This window comes from Athene noctua, chromosome 1, assembly GCF_965140245.1.
Source record: "Athene noctua chromosome 1, bAthNoc1.hap1.1, whole genome shotgun sequence".
NCBI lineage: Eukaryota > Metazoa > Chordata > Aves > Strigiformes > Strigidae > Athene > Athene noctua.
The window spans coordinates 243,199,353-243,219,719 of record NC_134037.1 but is presented as its reverse complement, the minus strand read 5'-3'; the positions used below and the strand labels follow the sequence as shown (position 1 = coordinate 243,219,719).

The 20,367-nt window shown below is 42.5% G+C and overlaps 1 protein-coding gene across 2 annotated transcripts; it reads right to left on the bottom strand.

Moving 5' to 3' along the window:
* Nucleotides 1-9,932: 9,932 nt before the first annotated feature.
* RNF6 (ring finger protein 6) lies at nt 9,933-19,207 on the bottom strand. 2 transcript variants are annotated; one of them, XM_074915147.1, is made up of 4 exons: nt 19,104-19,207; nt 15,134-15,346; nt 14,003-14,110; nt 9,933-12,795 (listed from the first exon to the last, which is right to left on the bottom strand). In XM_074915147.1, exons 2-4 carry the CDS (start codon nt 15,324-15,326, stop codon nt 11,060-11,062), a joined length of 2,037 nt encoding a protein of 678 aa, XP_074771248.1. In that variant the 5' UTR covers nt 15,327-15,346; nt 19,104-19,207; the 3' UTR covers nt 9,933-11,059. The 2 variants fall into 2 exon arrangements, with proteins under 2 accessions (XP_074771248.1, XP_074771239.1); XM_074915138.1 differs by lacking the exon at nt 19,104-19,207 and adding an exon at nt 16,707-18,815.
* Between the last annotated feature and the right edge of the window lie 1,160 nt (nt 19,208-20,367).

Genomic DNA, 20,367 nt, shown 5'->3' with positions numbered 1-20,367 from the left:
GAGTTATAACCACAGTGTATGACTGGGTAATGATAACACAGAGCTATCTGCCATTTGACCCCTCTCTCCCTTAGAATCCTGCAGACTGCACTGATGTATGGTCAGTGCACTCAGGAGGAGTCAGGTCTCAAAGCCTCTTCAGGAACCAGTAAATCCTACAATGCCTCAATCAACGTCAGTTATCTCTTTTCAGGGATGTATACTGGAAGAAATAGTCCTTAAATTTTGACAGGATGAGGAAACTGGCAAGAATAGTCACTGTCATATGTGAAATGATAATACAGAAATCTCCTAGACTGTTTGTGCCCTGCTCTGTGGCTCTTCCAGCAGGTAATCAGGGTAGATAAAGTCCCCCATGAGGATCAGGGCCTGTGAATGTGAGGCTTCTTCCAGTTTGTCTGAATAAGTTCCCATCTGCTACTTTTTCCTGATCAGGTGGTCTACAGCAGACACCTGCTACAACACTTGACTGTGTTGGTCTGTCCACTAGCCATGACCCATAGGCTCTCAGCTGGCTCCTCACCCATCCCAAGACAGAGCTCATGCACTCCTGCTGCTCTCACATACGAGGGGCAGCTTCTCCCCACCACTGTCCTGGGCTGTCCTTCCTCAAGAGCCTGTATCCGTCCATTGCAGCACTCCAGTTGTGTGAGCTAGCCCACCATGTCTCTCTGATCCTGATGAGATCATCACCTTGTATCTGCACACAAACCACTAATTCCTCCTGCTTGTTCCCTGTGCTATGTGCACTGGTCTACAGGCACTCGAAATGCTGATTTCCCAGAGAAGGTAAGACACCTGTTCCCATCATCCTGGCCGGTAGGCTCTTCCTTATTTGTGTTCACACACCTGGAGCGACCCCACTTCAGCTCTGTTCTGTTGATGAAGAGGTTTCTCCTGTCCACATCACCCTGCACACTCTGCTTACCAACTTGGTTCACCACTTCCTCACTTGCTTGCAGGTTGTCATGTCCCTCCCCACATCATTTCTAGTTGGCCTGGAGATCAGGTTTCCTCACCAGTTTGGTTGGGCTCTGATCTTGGTAGTTACTACAAAACTGCACAGGCTTACTTCAGCAGGAGCGTAGGCATGGGGAAACAGCATCTCTTTTTAAAAATAGAATGGTTATTTCCCATCAAGGCAAGCGCATGAAGTGGCAGGCCATAACCTACTCTTACTTACCATCTCCTTTCATAATTCCAAACTTGCACATGTTGCTAACTGTCATGTCAGTAAGTCCAGAAAACTGTCCTCTCACACATGCCTCAGGTCCCTTTCTTTATGGACTTACATGTTTATTTTTCATACTAATTAACAGTCCGCCTTATATTAATAGATCTAGGCTGTGCAACTCTGCTTGGCTGTACAAATGGAGCCATGTTGATGCCAGACCTAAGCCAAACCTTACTGTCATATTTATATTAACGTAAATTAACCATGCCTGTGGTTTAGCAAGATGCTTGATGCCAAAACCAGCCTGATAGCCTATTCTGTATGTTCCAGTCAAACTATAGTTCATGTTCCATTTTCCATTCAATTTTAAGTTGAAAAGGTTACATTTATAATTCAGTCGTATATCAGACAACAAACCATCTAATTAACTAATTCGCTCCTTGTATTTCTAAAGATCTAAAAACATGAATGGAAAGAGCACTTGACATTTAGTCGAGTCAAGATAAGTTGTGCAACCTATCATGGCAGTGCTGCTGCACAAGTTGTAACTTCTTGCATTATTTTAATTTAGAGTGTCTGACAAACCTCTCAAGTCACAGCACTGCAAATATATGTTGTACATCTTGTTTTTCACAGTTCTCTGCTGTTGCTTTTCTGATTTATGGTGCAGTATAAAGCAAACATCACTGTTATGGTACAAATATGTCACAGACCTACTGAAAAACAAAACCAGTGTGATGCTCTTGTGTTCGTTTTGGAGCTATTTAGGACACTCTGTTCAATAAATCCTGAAAGTGAGACTATGAAACCAGAAGTGATGCCCCTATTATCCCAAATCACTCCCCCTTTCTAGACATGTACATGATTCACAAAAAGTTTTTACTAGCGCCAGAGGAAAGTACTTTGCGGAAATAGTCTGTTCCCAAGATGGAAGAATGAAAAAAAGCTTTTAAATGGTTACAGGTGTATAAAAAGAACCTAATGAAAATGGAAGGGAAGGAAAAGGAAGTTGGAAAGAGTCTGACGCTGCCCAGTTTGCTGTTATTTGGTAACACAGGAATCCATTTCTACATCATGTATTATTAAAGAAGAGACTATTAGAGAGGCATGCAGGGGCATAATATCAACTAGAAAGTCATTGATAGCATCACACATGAAAGAAATGGAAAAACCTATTAACTCAGCCTGATAATTCTCTATGTCTTTTCAAGCGCCCTGTACAATGCATCTCTCTGGGTCACTTTCCACATTAAGGCTTTCTAGAGAGGCTCTGGGTTAGTGCTGCCAGCTGACCTGAATTTAATACTTCAATTGAAATAAATCGTTATTTTTAAAATTTCTGTCCACATTTTTCTATTTATTTCCACAGGAATAAATTATTTTTCTTAATGTCACCAATAAAAGTCATTCAACATGTCACTTCTTCCAGAGATAAAGCTGGCCTGATGCCAGTACCAATAGCTGTGCATCCTGGAGCAGAAGATGAATAAAAAATGTCTATTGGAGATAAACCAAAGATAGCTTAGAGGACATTTCCTCTAGTTTGAGGATATAATGCTATTCATCTTTAACATTTATTTAATTTTAGCTTTCTTTCATGCCATACGATTATATTTATATAAGCCACATCGTATTAAATAACTGAATAGAAGACAGTCAGATGGGGAAAGAGATGCTTATTTAAAAAAAATATAGATGAGAAGTAAAATTTCTAAGTACAAAGCAGATCCTTCTCTCACAAAAGTACTGAGAAAATTACCATGAACAATAAGCATCATGAAGCAACTCATGAAGAAGTAGATACTTCCTTTAAAAACAGGAATTTAGAAGCATGGAGTTAAAAAAGACTCCAACAGTATGTAATAAAAGACAAGGAAAGATACACTAGCAGCTCCGTAAGTGAACCTGACCCACTCGATGCTCCGAGAGAGACCTCATTTGCAGGAAGAGAGAATATCAGCATGGAGAGGCACTGGAAAGCAGACCTCAGGTGCCATAGGCAGCCTTCATTCTCACATCTCACAGCCTCCTTGTTCCAAACTTCACAACTGCAGTAACATTTTGTTTCTGCACAGATGTGTGAATGCTCAGCTGTCTTTTCCCTTATGCTATGCACCAGTGCCCACCTGTGGTGGCCTGGCTCTGAAGAGGTTCATTACCCCAACCCTGCACCCCACTCCCTTGACTGTAGTTATCTATAAGGCTTCAAGTCTTTTATATCCAGTAAACATCAAGTAATTACTTACTTTATGTAGTCTTTTATAAGATCTTCCCTGTATTTTAACCTTCACAGTAGGATGAATCAATAGGCTGCAAAAAAACATTCAATTTCATAGAATTGGATGCAACCTCCCTTTGACTGCTATGACGGACACAAGAGCTCCAGCCTCGCTCCACGTGAGCCTGCCACCTGAGCAGTGAGCATTCTCAGCCCATGTCGGAAGGGGATATTGTCACTCTGGTTAGACAGACACCTGTCTGTGCTGCCAACGAGAATCTTCTTCCACCTTCTGCACTGCTGGGCGCTGGCACCCCCACACTGCCACAGCTCCCGTTGACAAGTGCTGCTCCATTTTGCACTGGTAGCACTCAAGCTGTCTGCTCAGCAAATTAAACAGCTACCAGCCCACGCAGAGACATACCTCCCTTCCCCGGCTCTAATCACCCTGATGCTGGGTACAGCGAAGACCTGGCACCACGGGTGAGTGGCACAGACATCACCTGTTCATCAGTGGGAACTATAAGGACCTGCTGGGGCCTGGCTGCCGTGATCCTGCCACTGCTGTAACCTGCACTTGTTAGAGGAAAGCCACCATAAAAATACCCATCTATATTATGCTTATGCCTTCTGTTGTGCAAACTCTGAGCAGTAGAGACTTGAGCTGAACAGACTATGAATTCCAAAAGCTTCTTCTAGCCAAGGCAGGTTCTGGCTCTTCCAGATCAAAGTGGACTCTGAAAAATAAACCACCAATTGCCCAATCTGGCCATTCACTCTGCTGCAACCAGAGAGCATACAAACAAATTGTCAGGTGTTTAATATCTCTTAAGTCTAAACTGAAACCAGGCACTAATGTTGCGTTGGGTTTCTAGGCAAGAGATGAAGAAATAGAGCCTAAGAGCTGAACCAACTGGCTGGCCAGCTGGGCCTAGTACCTGGTATTAGATTCTCTGATCCCTCCATCAACCTCACAGATTAAACAACAGTCTCTACCTACACTCCTAGGACCCATGTAATACATGACTATATACATGTGTGCATATAGTCATAGTATATGACTATATGCACACACTGTTGCTATTTATTTCAGCAGAAGCCTCCAGGACTCTCCTGAGAGCATCCCAACACACTTTTGCAGGTGTCAGCCTGCTCTGCATCTCACTCCCTCCCACTGGTTCTGCACCTAAAGTCAGGCCTCCAAGCTGTTGAAGATAACCCCTTTCCTTCACCCTCCTGCCCAGTACTTCCTGTGTGTTGCCCCCAGCTGCCTTAGGAAGCCCTTTTAAGATCCACTGTGTCACTGGTTTGTCATTGCCCCTAGTTTCTCATTATCTTCTTGCCTCCCTGTCACAGAAATGGGGTGGAGGGTTTGATCCAGGCTCAGCACACCTGGGAATAGCCAGAACTCAGCACCATGAAGCCCCTTCTGCGGGCAAGCAGCTTTCTGCTGGTGGCCAGGTAAACAAATATATGATAATACATTGTTTTGAGAATTATTAGGCCTAGCATAAAGGACACAGCCAGCATAAAGATGAACCAATAACCAAATTGTATTTGAAACAAAAGGGTCAGTATATGGGTGAATGCTGGGGGTACAAACAAGTCAGATTATACATAATCAACATCAATCCCACTGACCCCAACAGTGACACTGCACAACCAACAATGGGTGGAATAAATGGTGAAATGCAGTTTCCCATAGAAGGGACAGGAGACAACCATGTCAACAAGCCGAATACATAAGACCAACGAAGCCACATACTGAATCTCTACACAGCCTGTGTTTGCAAGGGCCAGACCTGACTGGAGCCCAGTTCCAGGGAGACGAGAGATCCTTCCCCCAAGAGGAAACTCTGCAAAGTGCATCCACCTTGCAGACAAACAATCTCGCTTCCTGCAAGTGGTCCCAGCTTTTATCCCTAAGTGGGACACCTGACCCTTGTTTACTTAATGCAGACACCTGGGGTCATTTACCCAATGGCTCTCCCTGCAAGACCGGCCTGAAGGCAAACTCACCACGCCTTTGTGAAGGGCTGTGGGAATCACCCACATGTCAACCTTAATTTGGGGCTTGGGGTTGAAACCCCAGCATTTCACTCATACATTCCAGTATACCCTATTATAGCAGTGTGGTGGTTTGACCTTGGCTAAATGCCCAGTACCCACCAAGTCGCTCTATCATTTCCCCCCCTTCCCCTTGTTTTCGCAACAGGGCAAAGAGGGGAAAGAAAATAAGAGAGACCAACCCTTGCGGGTAAAACAAAAGCAGTTTTAATAGAAGCAAAGCGAAGCAAAGGTCCATGCATGGAAGCAAAAAAAAAAAAAACCAAACCAGATTTATTCTCTCCTTCCCATGAAGAGGCGATGTGGGGCCTTCTCAGGAAGCAGGGCTCCCATACGTGTGGTGATTGCCTGGGAGGACCAAGGGTGACCCCACCCCCTTCCTCCTTTCTCCCAGCTTTATACTGAGCAGCATCATATGGTATGGAATATCCCTCTGGTCAGTTCAGGTCAGCTGTCCTGGTTGTGTCCCCTCCCAAAATCTTGCCCACCCCATCCCACTGGGGGAAAAAATGTCAGAAAGAGCCTTGGTGCTGTGTAAGCACCACGCAGCAGCAGCCACAACACCAGGGTGCTCAACACCCTGCCAGCTCCCAGCATAAACCACAGCACCGTCAGGGCTGCTATAGGGGAAAACCAATTCCAGCTCAGCCAGACCTAGTACAAGCAGAAAGAGCTAATTTCCCATTAATTAACAGGCAGGAATTGCACAGACGACCAAAATATCACACATGCTTTAAATCACAAGCCTGAAGTGCAGCATCAGTCCAACAGGTGAATCCCTAATGCAACAGCTGATGCTGGAAATTAGGCAAGGGAAGCAAGCATGTGGACCTGTCAACACATATAGGTTACAGCTTCCACATCAGACACATCAAGAGAACACAGGAGAGGCCAAATTTATTTTTGATGTTTTTTGTACAGACTGTGATGTTAAGATTGAATTGCCGAACTTGAGAAGTGCTCCTCTGACACAGAAATCCAGCTGGGAAGTACTTAGCTCTTGCTGCCTTCTGCACAGGCTGTAGTTAGCTAGGAGCAGATGAGGTATGATCGTGAAGATGAGCTCAGCAAGGGTGATGAATACAGTTCCATAGCAGTTGAAGTGTTACTTTGAAAGGGGAGAAAAATGTGCTTGATGTGAGCTGTTAGAACAAGCTGAGAATTTCACTGGGGGAAAACTAACTGGGAGCTGAAAGTCAGCTAAATTAAATGACAAAGGTCCACAAGAAAACAGATTATGCTGAAATTTCAAGACGAGGATTGAATTATTGGATCGTTTGCATCTTAGCAAGAAAGAACGGCAGAGATTTCCAAGGGTGGGAAGAAAAAAGAATGGAAGAAACCTGTGACATCGCAGAATTTGAAGCATAGGCTTTGGTATTTCTTTCTGTGGAAAAGGACTAAATAAGACTCAGCTATGAATATGGAAATTTCCAAACTCTCATAACCGGTTAAGAACAGAAATTTTCAAAACCACAATTAGGATAGGATGGGAAACACTGATCTTCATTCTAGGTAACACATGGGATTCAAACACTTCAGTGATCAATCCATTTTGTGGACATCTGTTCCTTTAATACATTTGTTTACAAAAGCTCTTTAAAAACAAACCTATCCTGTGCTACTTTGAAATGTTAAGTGTTTAAAGGTACTCAAAAATTGACTGATACTGCAAAAATGAAGCTACTAATAGCTAGGCAAGTGATCTCAATGTTACTCACACACACTTACTTTAGTGTCTGACCTGAGGTTTTTCCAGCAATAGCAGATGGCAACACAAACTGCATCTTGCTCTTGACAATGCATGTGATGCACAAATATACTTTGATGCCTTTCTAATTTTACAAACTTGAGTAGACAAAGTACCTTATCATTGTGCTAATTTACATATCAGAGATTTTTTTCTTTTAATGACATGCAGTAACATTATAAAACTGTCATGTGAAGGAAGATACAGGCAAAGGCTATTGGACTTCTACATGAAATATATGAAGAGTAAGCAAGTTCTACTTCTCTCCTCAGCCCTTTTACAAGGAAAAGGAAGGATAAAACATATTACTAGCTCATCTTATCAGATGGAATTCAGAGAACTAAAGGAATTTAATTATTAACAAACAAGTTTAATTCTCTCATGCTTACTTAGATTTCAAGTTCTTATCAACAAGTATCACCTTAAGGGCAATTACCATCTTTATTTTCTGAAGTTGTTCATATATGTACCTCTAGTCCCCTTTTACTAAAAAAACCCTTTCACAAATCTACTGATTAAATAGCTAGAAATAAATGGTTAAACTTTAATTTAAAAGGCACTGCTACTGAAATACCTGTGCTGTGTGACATATTCATAAATGATCAGAAAAAAAGAAATAACAAGTGGTAAGATTTGCAAATGCTACAGAATTATTGGGGTATTAAAAGCTAAGATAAATCACAGGATGATAAAAGGGCAGAGAAAATTTGACTTGCACAATGTACAAAATCCAGGAGGGAAAAAAGTGTGTACAATAGTACACAAAAATAGCATGCAATAATCCATTCTAAATCAGCAGTTAACATTCAGGAAACTGATTGTGAAATCTTTTTGCATGTATCAGCTCAGCATTGAACAGCAATCAAAAATAAAAGCAAAATACTAGGAATTATGTGGAAGATCACAGAGAGAAAAAAAAAGTTGTTTTATCACCATATAAAGCATAGTACATCCACATCTTGAATTCCGCATGAGCACCAGTTCTCCCATTTCAAAAGAGCAACAAGAAGAGTTACTTAAGAATAGCTTCTGTAGAAAAAGAGATTAATTATGACTCCTTAGTTGTTTTTTTTAAAAAAAAAGTATGATCTAAGTCACTAGCAAACTGAATGGAGAGGTGTTATTTATGGTGACATTGCTCCTTACAGTACAAGAACTATGAATTATAACATACTAAAAGCAGGTATAAAAACCAAGTACTTGTCACAAAAGACAAACTAGAACTCTGCAATGGGCAGCTGCAGAGATCAAGAACACAGATGGGTTTGAGAAGTGGTAAGAAATGCATGGGAAAAATTAACAAAGTTCTTAAACACAGATACAACTGTTGGAATATGAAAGCCCCAAGCCACGGACAAAGTACAACAGTATTTGGGGGTGTGTGCATAGGACCGAATGTCACAGGAATGCAGGTATCAAATGCCAATACCAAACTGAAGCACTGAGATTTAATAGGTCAGATCAACACAATTTTCTGGAAAAGTTGAGGAACAAATGACATGCCTCTCCAGTGGAGGATAAATACTTGACAATTCACATGCAGCAGGACAGGAATACAGCATAGGAGACCTCATGTTTCCTATGCCATAGCCTACGATTTCTACAGACATTCACTGTCCTTTTGGATATTCCCCCACAGCAGCTCAGTTGCATGTACCCTGTCACGCAGGATCTTGTCTTGAACAACATACAAAATTATGCAAAACCCATCTGAATAAAAGAAGGCACAGGGTATCTCCCTTTACCTTTAATGCATCAGTGTAGCAGTTGACAAGGATTCCAACTACTTTGGTAAAATTGCAATACAAGGAATAAAGAAGTCCCCCATAGTAAGGATTTAAGTTAAAATTGACCTTGAAAAAAATGACCAGCAAGGCAATGGTGGGCCAACAGCAGGTTTCTACAAAGGTGGCACTTGAGTCAGGCAGCTTTCAAGTATAAAGGAAAACCTTAAGAAGACAAGGAAGTAGTAGAAGACACCCATGTATTTAGATACTGTCAACATCAGGAGCTAACAGAAGTAACAGGAAAAAAAAAAAAAAAGCTAGCTCTGACAATCATGTTTAAATCTCCTAACTAATATGGCTAAGGAGGCACTCAAGAAAGGTGTCAACACTGTTTGCAATAATTAGCAATCCAAATCACATCAGAAGGGATTTTAATCATATCCTTAAACTCATCTAAATCTCCTAGGAGAATTTCTTAGAACTCCTTTTAGGAATAAAAGAGGCACTTCAGTGGAACTTTTGACACAAGTTTTTCACTTGCAAAACTGAAGTAGACATCCAACTAGCTTAACACAGGATTTTATACTTTCCTTTCAAGGATGTCATGAGCAGGTGTTCTAACTGAAGCACCTGGCACAGAAGTGCATTTGTCAAGGCCATCTGTAGGCAGAGCAAGTAAGGAGGACTTCTTCACTTTAAGTATTCTCAGAATACATACACGTAAGTATTGCACACTTCTGCCTTTCTCTAAGGACTAAGATTCTCACTGCTTGGATGATGAGCTTTGTAATTTTCAGCTTATGTCCAGAAACCCCAAGAGGGCTTTGCCTTGTATTTTTATCTACCAAAACAACTAACACAGATTATAGAAACACAAGTACACAGTTGGGGAAAAATGGGGAAAGAATATAGTGAAAACTGAGACTGAATATCAGGAATGATAAATCTTACCAATGTATGGGATATAGCTCAACAGTAATAAACACGAAGCCTCAATTATTTACTTTGCAACTTTATTTCTTTATAAGTTATTGGTATAAAGTTTAATATCTAATTATACAGTAATCTGGGGATTTTAAAGGAAGTTTATTTTGTCCTTTTTAGTGTCTTTTGCCATTTGGTCCTCAAACATGTTTTAAGAGGACTAATATTATATGCGTACCTTAAATTTCTGTACAAAAACAATTCAAGCCTTTGTTTTGTTTTTGAGTAGGATGCACAAATCATGCATATTGTAGACAATATAATGGTCAAGGAAATATTTCCCTCTTTAAACTAAGGCAGTTAAAAACCCATGAATATCAATAGAGTAATTTGGAAGAGTAAAAGGCTTCCTCAGTGCTCATTTATTCTTTGAGCAAACATAATGTTCAGTAAGACACGCCCTCTTGGAATTATTGATTTGATTGCTGTCTGCATTGAAAAGACAGAGATTGTCAAAGACAGCATTTAATTATGTACATTTTATAATGTCACTAACCCATTCATTTTTGAATATGAACTCATCAGCATTAAGCATTGTGTAAAACCACATGCAAAAATTGCTGTAAAATTTTTTAAATAGAACCAAATTGGCAAGTTTTTGGAAAGGATATTTCAATGTTAAAAAAAATATAATCTATTAAAATGAGCACTTCAAGTAACTTAAATATCTTTAGCAAACATGTCCAGCAAGAAACTCTCTGTAAAAGAAATTGTTCTTAGAACAAAAAGCTAATGAATGGCTATTTAGACACTAATTTTTCAACACAGTGGTGGGTCTGTGTGAAACAATTTGTAATCTAAATAAAGTGAGTCCATTACACAGTTAAAAAAACATACATTAAGCAGGACTGATTAACTATTGCATTTCTGTATTTACAAAAGTGCTTAGCATAACAAAATTACCTAAAAAAATATAAACTTTACCGATATCATTTGGTTCTATGTGTACTCCTAGATCTGCACTTGGAGAAAAATAGTATTTACATTGCTAGAGATTTAGAGGAGTTTTCTATTATTTTTAAAGAAATTTAACAAAACTGCCCACACAAATGGACCCCTATGTTAGTCAACTCGTTCCATCTGGCTCATCATAAATAGAGCAGAAGCAAATCCTTGAGTACTGAGCAGTATAAATAACGCTAGCCATTGTCTGTGGCATTAGACCCCAATACAGGCTGCCGACAAATTGGGCAAGTGGAGTTTTCAGAAAGCCAGCGATCAATACAATGAATATGAAACTCATGCATACAAGGTAACTGCCTTAGCTTATTCCCTGTTACATATTCATTAATGCAAACACTACATGTTTTACTTATTTCATTTTCAGAGTGAATATCCCCATAGTTCCGGGTAGAAAGATTGTCAATCTGCTCTTTGGTTAAACCTCTTAAACGATCATCATCATCATCTTCATTCAGCAAGAAGAAGTGGGCAAGCCGCAGTATGGGTAGCGTTCCATTTTCCACTAGGTTGTTTGCATCTTGAGACTGCCTGTTATCTTGGGTGTCATTATTGCGACCATAGCGTGGAGTATCATCCCTCTGTCCATTTGTTTCCCTGCTGCCTTCCACTGCATGCCCATTCCTAGATGAAACCTCACTTGGATCACTGCTATTGTTTGCCGAACTAGAGTTATTCTGCTCTGATGGTACATCCGATAAGTGATGACCACCTCTTGGCACTTCCGAGTTAGATTCAGTTTCCATTAAAGAACTCAGTTCTCCAAAACCTGTCATAATTTGTCTAAGGATTGATCGAAGAGCTACTGATGACGGTTCACCAAGCCCAGTTTCTGAAATCCGACGAAGAGGTATCCGTATAGTGCTAACGTAGGTTCGAATACCTGCACGTTCTGATCGTGATATCGTACGCCGAAATCCCCCACTGTCACTTTCAAAGGTAACTGTGTTTTCTGCCATTCCTACTCTAGAACGAGTTCTACTGGCAATACTGTCCCGATCTCTGTTTTCTCCAGGACGAATTCTTCTCACCTGAAGATCTAATGTAATTGTTGGATGCCTTCTAACAGCAGCTACTGGCCTACTAGACTCCTCTTCTTCCAAAGTTATTCCCAAGGATGGGGCTATACTGGAAAGTTGAGGAGTCTGAGTGTTACCTCTTGCGTGTTCTTCGGGAGGCTGTGGAGAAGGCTGAGCTGTTTGTCTTCTACTTCTGTTGACTTGCTGTGCATTTCTATCCTGCCTCTGCCCATGTTCCTCAGAACGAGCAGTATCCCCTTGCCTTCGCAGTGGAGAGCGGCTTCGACTACTTAAAGTAGACCTCAGCCGCAGAATTTCTAGTCTTTGGTTTGTAGTCATCCGAACATTAGTTCTAGCTCTACCTCTTGTGACTCCTGTAGAAGTGCCTCTTCCTGGCAATTCTCTTTGTTCACCAGCAGCTGCAGAATTATTACGTGTAGTATTTGTTTGGGAAAGGCCTGTCAACTCCCTTGTTCTACTCCTGAGCCGCCCTGAGAATGGATGAGAGGTTGCTTCAGAATTTCGTGCCACAGAGCTTCTTACAGACCTGGTTCTTGCAGTGCTCGAAGCCTCACTGTTTGTCTCTCTTGCAGTCCTGCTTCTCGTTTGTGGGGTTACTGGACTGACAGCTCTTTGATGTCTCCTTTCTAAATACATTCTGCTGCTATCTATACCCACATACTCTTCACCAGCAGTTTCAAAACTGTTATGATCATGATTTATGTTGATTTCAAGACTAAATCGAAACTCCCCACTGTTTGGATTTGTTCGACTCACAGCTCTCCAGGTTTGGTTCCCACTCTGTCCACTGCGAGTGGCATTTCCTGTACGACGAAACGTGTTCAGCCATTCAAGCAAAGAGTCACCATTTGAGTTTTCTCCAAGAACATCAGAATCTGAGAGAAACAAAGAGTTGCAAACATTCATACTACTGCATGCTCAACATACTATGATGCACTCCAAATCCTCTACACTTGCTGGGCCCTGACTTCAGAAACGATACAGTAGTAGGACAGCTACCTTGCTATGCTGAAGTAATTTTGCCAAAAAAATACTGTATGTAAAAATGTCAGCAAAACTCAATCAGTCCAACAGATTTTTGTCTCACCAGCAGATAGCCAGAGAAATGAACATGCCCAGATGGTCTCTTCTGGGAAAGTGTTCAGAGTGAGGTGGTCCAAAGTTAGTTGTGTTTGTCCAATATCTGTCCCTCACTTTAGCTGTCAATTTGAGGGTATCCTAGTCAACTAATTTTGATAAAGCAAGAAAACATATGGTAGATTTAGTCTTCTTTTGGAAAAGATTTTTAAAAATTGTTTTCTACAAGCAGTGGAATAAATGATGCATGATTTTGACAGATTTGCTCCTTTTGTGCAAATATACCCTTTTCCTAATACAGTATCCACAGCTCCATTCCCAAATCTCCTCCAACTACAAGCTAAGAACAGATACAATTGTTGTAGTTAGTGCCAGCTATGTGTATAAAGCAAGCCAATGGTCATAACCACAATGAAGGTTTTCCTTTGAAGGGATCAGATTAAGCTCTCCCTATCCCATCCGCTCCCCGCTTTCATGAAACCTGCAGGAACTTTGGTATCATCATTTCCAAGTTGCCTATTCCCCTCCTAAATCTGACTGGAATTGGCCAAATGATGAAGCCAATATTGCTGGAGAAGTGAAGATAGACAGTGTACATAATAGAAGTCTCACTCCATTAAAACAAACAGAAATAACAAAACCAACAAAACAGCAGAGAGATTAACTGTTTTCCAATTAACTTATTTTCTGTCCCAACTTTTCCAATACATGACAAAACCTTTTAGGAATTAGAAGAATTAAAATTATTTTTGTGCTATTATATTTACTAGCAAAGGGAAACCAGGAAAAGAGGAGAAAGTAATTAGTGGTTAACATAAATCAGTTTTCATGAGGTATTTAAGTTTGTGTTCATATCTTTAGGAAATCTCACTAACTTTTACAACAATACACAAAAGTTCAATGATTAAACAAGATCTGAAATTGCATTTCTCAAATATCTATACAGAACAATAATTATGCATCACATACTATGTGTATCTATATATGTCAGCGAATAATGTTTACCTCCAACAGTTCTACCTTCACCTTCTCTGTTATCCAGATTAGTCCGTGATGCCAGACGCTCCTTAGCCCCCTCCAAGCGCTGCTGCAACTCTTCTGCTGTTATTTCCCCTGAAATAATTTACATTTTGATAATGCTGTTAGATAAGACATTATTATTGGCTCAACACAGCCGTGCAGAAGTAACAATATTTTCTATCTTGAATTAAAATCTTCAGAAACAAAGTCAAATTAATGAAACAAAAAAAACCTCAGCACTAATTTGAGACTGTACTGTGGGTACACAGATAACAGAGGAAGCAGGTACTGAGATGGAAGAAAAAAAAAGATGCTGAATGTGTGTGGAGAGGATGCCAACTTTTAGTAACAACTCAGAGGCCCCCTGTGGGAATAGAGCAGAGGATTGGCCAGGAGGATCATAAAGATGCTCAAGTGACTTGCAGTGGTGTCGAAAAACACATACATCATATTAACTGTTGTTTAGCTTCGTATGCTTGACTGCATTTAGATAACACAGGCCTGTGATAGACTCAGAGGCACCTTATCAAACATCCTTGAGATTCCTACCCTGCTGTGAGAAAGATCAAAGCACAGTGGAAAGCTACGCCTGTGAAAATCCCTGACATATACAGGCAAAAGCAGCGTGTTTGCAATCTTTTCTTTTTCCCTTTCTGGCTAGCAAGGGCCAAGCTCCACAGTGCCTGTGTCCCCACTTGTATGCCCCTGCCTGGGTGCTGCTGTGGAGATCCCCTGGCTTGTGAGGTAACGAGAATAAATTTACCTTTGCGTTTCATCCATGGTTTTGTGCTTGTTCCTGTGTCCTGCTTGTGTTGGCTCCCATACCCCCCCAAACTGCCACATACCAACAGATATAGCGTACCAGATGTTAATTATTTGAGTTTGGATATTACCTGTATATGGAGATGCTGCATTTGAAAGTTACAGTTTTATTTCGGCTTTACTAAGTTGTTAATTTTTATTGAATATCACTAATTTTGAATGGAAATGGAGGATTTTTTCCTTTCTAGAAAGCCACAGAAGTCAGGCTACTTGAGTCAGAACCACATGTGGTGCCTGACAGCACTAGTGTTACTTCACATTACACCTTTTCTACTGAAGGTATCCACATCTTACCAGGAGTGCCAAGCAGGTTGTGGTCTCTCATTAACCTGTAGTCTTCTTCATTGAGTTCATTAATGAACTGGTAATAGGCCTCCTCCCTGCTGAGGCGCTCCAGCTGTCGTTGTCTCTCATCTTCACCATGACTGTGCTCTCGTGAAGATGCCTGCTCATTGTCGTTTCCTGCATGGTGCTGAGAGCGATCCATAACAATAATGCCAGGCTGTCCTGAACAAAAACAGAAGGTTAGACTGCACAGTAACCACAGTCAGAATTTACCTAATTTACAGGAAAAGATTCTCAGTACTTCCCATGAAATTAATTAATAGCTAAATATGATTAAAATGAACCAAGCTCCATCTCACGTGCAAGTCAACAGTGTAGTTTATTATGCAAGTATTTTGCTTCTAGCCTGCTGAAAAATAGTTCTAAGTCCCCTTTGATCACTGAAAGGACATACCAGTTGGTACAGCAACTTTAAAATAAAAAAGCAATGACAGATTTTTTTTTTTAAGCTAAATAAGGATATTCTAGAAAGTTAAAGGAATAATGTAAAATCTATTTCCCTTCTCCTAAGTAAAATACAACACCAGAGTAGATTATTTTGAAACCTAAAGTGTCATTGAAAACTTTGTTCTCTAATTACTGGACTGTAATTACCCAGTGTAGACTTCTGACAACCACAACTACTGCTTCAGAGATTACTATCTTCTACTCGAAACATTTACTGCTAAGCAGGTACGGCTAGATTAGTATCTCCGTCAGTACTATCCCCCACATAGCACAAAGCCTACAGATTCATTTTTGGTGGAACCGACTCTTTAGACATTCTTAAATTTTTAGTATATTTTCCTTGCACTCTCTAATCCAAAGATCGGCTAGCAAAGGGAAACTCATCTCCAGAAAACTGATTAAAAAGAGAAAGGACTATACCCACATTTCTTCATCACTTTCCAAACACTGAGCCAGTGAGACCACACTATCAGAAGGCATTAAAAACCTTCCAGTGTCAGAAAGAGGCATCATCTCTGTTGAAAGGTGCCATCACACCTCTCTCTGGTTAGGACTCAATCCTGGGCCAATCAGATCTCAGACCACTCCTCACCTTTTCTATTTTCTACAGAAAACCTGTTCTTCAACATTCAATTTGAAAGAAGAGAAAATGTTGTCCTTTCAATGGGGCTTCCTGTTTAACAAAAGCCATTGTAATACCTGCTTCGGCAGGCACCTGACAAAAGAGATCACTTCTCTGACCAGGCCAAAAAACCCCAACCATATAGCATTATTCTGCTTCCGTGTGGAGAGGAAATTAATAGGTAAATACTTTTTTTTTTTTTTTGTCAATTCACAAACAATATCAAAGTCACTTCATGTATGAATTACGGGGAAAACAGAACAGCATTCTCAGCACACTCCTGACCAGTAATTAGCCTTCACAGGAAAGGTAACATGACAACAAACAGACCAAACCAACTAACTATTAGACATACATTCAATAAAGAGCAAATCTTTATCAATGCTGCCAACAGATATGAAGAATCAGAAAATGTATTTGCCAACAGCAGAAGCTGGCATACATTTAATATACCTTTCTTATGTTCTTTGTGGGATCCATTCTGATGCATCCTTGGTCTCCTCATTTTCCACCCCATATGCTACTTCTCTCCCTACACAGGTTACTGCACTTCTAAACACCTCATCCCAATAAATTTTTACACTCATCTGTCTTCTGTGCAATACTGTATTTTGATGTATTTAATACTTCCTCCCAGCTCTTTAACTCACTTAAAATAAATCAAATCCAAGTATCTCCCCTTCAAGACATTTTCTATTCCCATAATATTTGTGGGGGTTTTGAATTTACTGTTGTCCTCTTGGCTCAGCCTCACAAGCTGTAGGTAACTGCTGACTTCCATTTCCCACAAGGGCTATGGTGCTATCAGGTCACTTCTCATAACACATTTCTAAACACAAATTTCTCAGCCAGCTCTCTGTCTTACTACTCTGGTTTCCTCAAAACAAAAGCAATTCATACCCACCCACCCCCAACAACACACAGTCAACACTATTATTACCCTGATGACACCCATCACTTGACTGTCAAGAAAATGCTCAATCCATACTGCACCTAATATTGAAGTGCCTCTGTCCTAGATGACTTACAACTTGACACAGGTAAAGCACGGAGGGGAAAGAGGACAGATAAAATTAATTTAGTTTCAACTTAGGTTGCTATTTAGGTGAAAGCCTTGAAACAACTAAGGTGTTACTGTTAAACAATGACCACAGTAAGTTAAACAACTTCCTGGGTAAACCACTATATTGCTGCACAGACCAAAAAAAAAAAAAAGAAAAAAACCATAAATTCTTAAGATGTGAAGTCCACCACATGTAGTTCCCCTCAATCTAAATTTTAACTGTTGTTCAAAAGAGAGGTACTTTACTTTTCATTTCTCATCCAGAGAAAATGTGGGTGGTAGAAAAAAAAGTTACTGTTTTGTTGACAACTCTATGGTAGGATGATTAATCACAGTCTTTAATGACTCACTTAGAAACAGTAAGAAGTGTTAAGTGTTCAGTTGTCCCATCTGTTAAACATAACTGCACGGATGACAACTACTATCCATATTTATCAAATGCCATCAAAACTAAATACTTTGGCACTTAAAATGTTTCAGAGTAGTGAAAGTTGAAGGGTATTAACTGCATCAAAATGAAGTACTTTGGCACATAAAATATTTCAGAGTTTTGAAAAGTTGAAGGATATTAACTACTAAGATGTAAAAAAACTGAAATCGAAATCCAGTTGACTCAGGATTACTCTTCCTTTGCAAAGAAACAGGAGCCACATGTTAACAGTTTATCTATATTTGCAATCTAAGACTATCTCCTTTAGTTCTTAATTCATAGTTACTCTAGCCCATCCTTGAAGGTTTACACTCATTTTCAGCTAAGCAATATATACCTTACGCTTTTAGGTTATGACATCTTTCCATGAATTACTACCCCCAATTCAGTTAGGTACTCATTTTCTGAAAGACTACCACCCTGATTGCAAGCAAGACGACTACGGAGTTTGGATGAGGAAGCCTCCCCGCGACAGGGCTATTTAGCATTTCTGTCACACTGCAGCCTCCAGGAGAGATGATCTCACCGACTTTGAAGAAAAAAAAAAAAAAAAACAAAAAAAACACACCAAAAAAACCCAAACCTAGAAAACCCCACAGAGCCTGGGGAAGGAAAGACAGACAAAGGAAGAATCAGAAGGTGATGAAGAAAGAGGCCAGGACACCCAAAGCGATCCAAGCCCAGGGCCTGGGGCCGGCCGGCCGCCTCCCCCCAGCGCCCAGGCCGGCAGCAGGGCCCTCGCTCTCCGGCCCACACCCACCCGAAGACGGCCGCGGGCCGAGCTCCGCGCTCACGGGGCAGGGGGCCGCGGGCAGCGCGGCGGGAGCAAGGAAATGAAGAGGGAGCGGGGAGCGGGAGCCCCGGCCCGGCCCGGCCGCCCCAGACAGCGCCTGTTGCCAGACGCCGGGGGGAGGGGAGGATAAGGGCAGAGACTGACACGGCTCCCGCCCAATCACCTGGCCGGCTCGCGACCACAGACCAATCACCACAGGGCAGGGCAGCCCATGTCCTCCCGCTTCTCTCCTCCCCAGACTCCCCGGTCGGGCCCCGCCACTAACCGCCACCGCTCAGATCGACTCCCTCCAGCGCTGCCCGCACCCCCGTCTCGCCTGTCCGCCGGGGAGCAGCATCACCCGTTGCGAGAAACCGGGGAGGCGCCCATGCCGCCGCCTGCCCCGCGGGAGTCAGAGACCCGACAGCCCGTCCCTGCCTGCTGTCCGCGGCCCCGACGGGGTCGACCCGACCCGGCCCGGCCCCTCGCTCCGATCCTCTCCTCTCCCCTCCCTTCCCGTCCCGTCCGGTCCCGCCCCGCCCCAGCGGCAGGAGCGACCGCCGCCTACGCCGGAACGAAACCGACCCCTGGGTGTGCGAGCGGCGCGCTCCAGCCCCGATTGCGGTCCGGGCGGCTGCCCGCAGCCGCCAGCGCAGGTTCCGAGGGCGGCCGCCGCTCAAGCCCCGCCCCTCCCGCACATGCGCGCAGCTGCGTGGGGCGGGGTGCGTGCCGCGGGGGTCAACGGCCGCGGCGCGCGCAGGCCCGCGGGGGCGGGGCGGCCGCCGCTCCGGGCCACGCCCCCCTCGCGGCACAGGCTGCGCGCGCGCCCGCCCGCCCGCCCGCCCGCGTCAGCCGTCCCGGTGGGCGGAGTCTCCCGCGGGGCCGCGGTCCCTCTCCGTCTGCGGAGCGGCTGCGGGTTGGCGGGCGCGGGCACCGTGAGGAGAATGGGAAGCGCCGGCGCCCCGCGGCCCGGCCTCGTCTCCAGCCGCTCCTTGCGCTGATCCTGCCCGGCCGAGCCCGCTGTCGGCGGCTGCTCCTGCCAGCGCCCCTGCTCGGTGCTGTGCGCGCTCTCCCTTCACGTGTCCTCGGTAAAGCTTTGGGTTTGTTTTTTTTTGTTTCTCCTCACTTGCCATTCTCCACAACCCTTTTTCGCTTTAAACGCGTAATGGAAGTTGTTTCGGGTACGGCATCCCATTAGCAAACCCGTTGTTGGTCAAAACTCGCGTGGTTATTCCCGCTCCGGTGGGTGTGAGCCTTAACTGTGAAGGTAGATAAACCTGCACAAAGGGGACTTCACAATACATCGTTTCTCAACTGTAGAACGACCTCAACATCTTTAACCTCATAATTTCAATGACCATTATTTAATCAAATCAGCATAAGACTGCAGATTCAGTTACTTGTTTGGTACTTTAAATCAATAAGGAATAAGACCATAACATTTTTCCCCTGCCCTCTCCTTAAGCCTGCAATTTTAAATGGGTCACTGCCCTCATTTTCACTGACTCTCTGCCTCTCCCTCCTTGCTTTCTATTTACCTTCTTCAAGGATCTCCTTTCACCTTTCCCATTTTCTAAAATAAACCATTAATTGCTCAGTGCCATCACAGAAACTTGTGTTTCAGTTTGTGATTTTAATCATTGCAATTTGCGGAGCCTTAAAGTTTTTCACGGAAGGTGTGAACCCTTTTACAAATTTCATCTGTGCTAATTGCTGATACACTGATAGCATCCACAGACTCTCTAAGTTACTTCTGCAGATTGTTTGAACACATGGTGGAAGTTGGCAGGCTGTGACAGAGGAGCGTGCTTCTTATCTTACATAATTTGAAATAGCAAAATGAGAGGAT

Bases quoted from the DNA above. Each gene is read 5' to 3' on its own strand.
- RNF6 (XM_074915138.1), bottom strand. From the start codon at position 16,770: ATGGGGTGGAAAATGAGGAGACCAAGGATGCATCAGAATGGATCCCAC. The intron at 14,111-15,133 runs GTAAGATGTGGA...AAATTATTTCAG, and splicing joins CAACCTGCTTGGCACTCCTG to GGGAAATAACAGCAGAAGAG. The intron at 12,796-14,002 runs GTAAACATTATT...TGTTTCTCTCAG, and splicing joins TGAAGGTAGAACTGTTGGAG to ATTCTGATGTTCTTGGAGAA.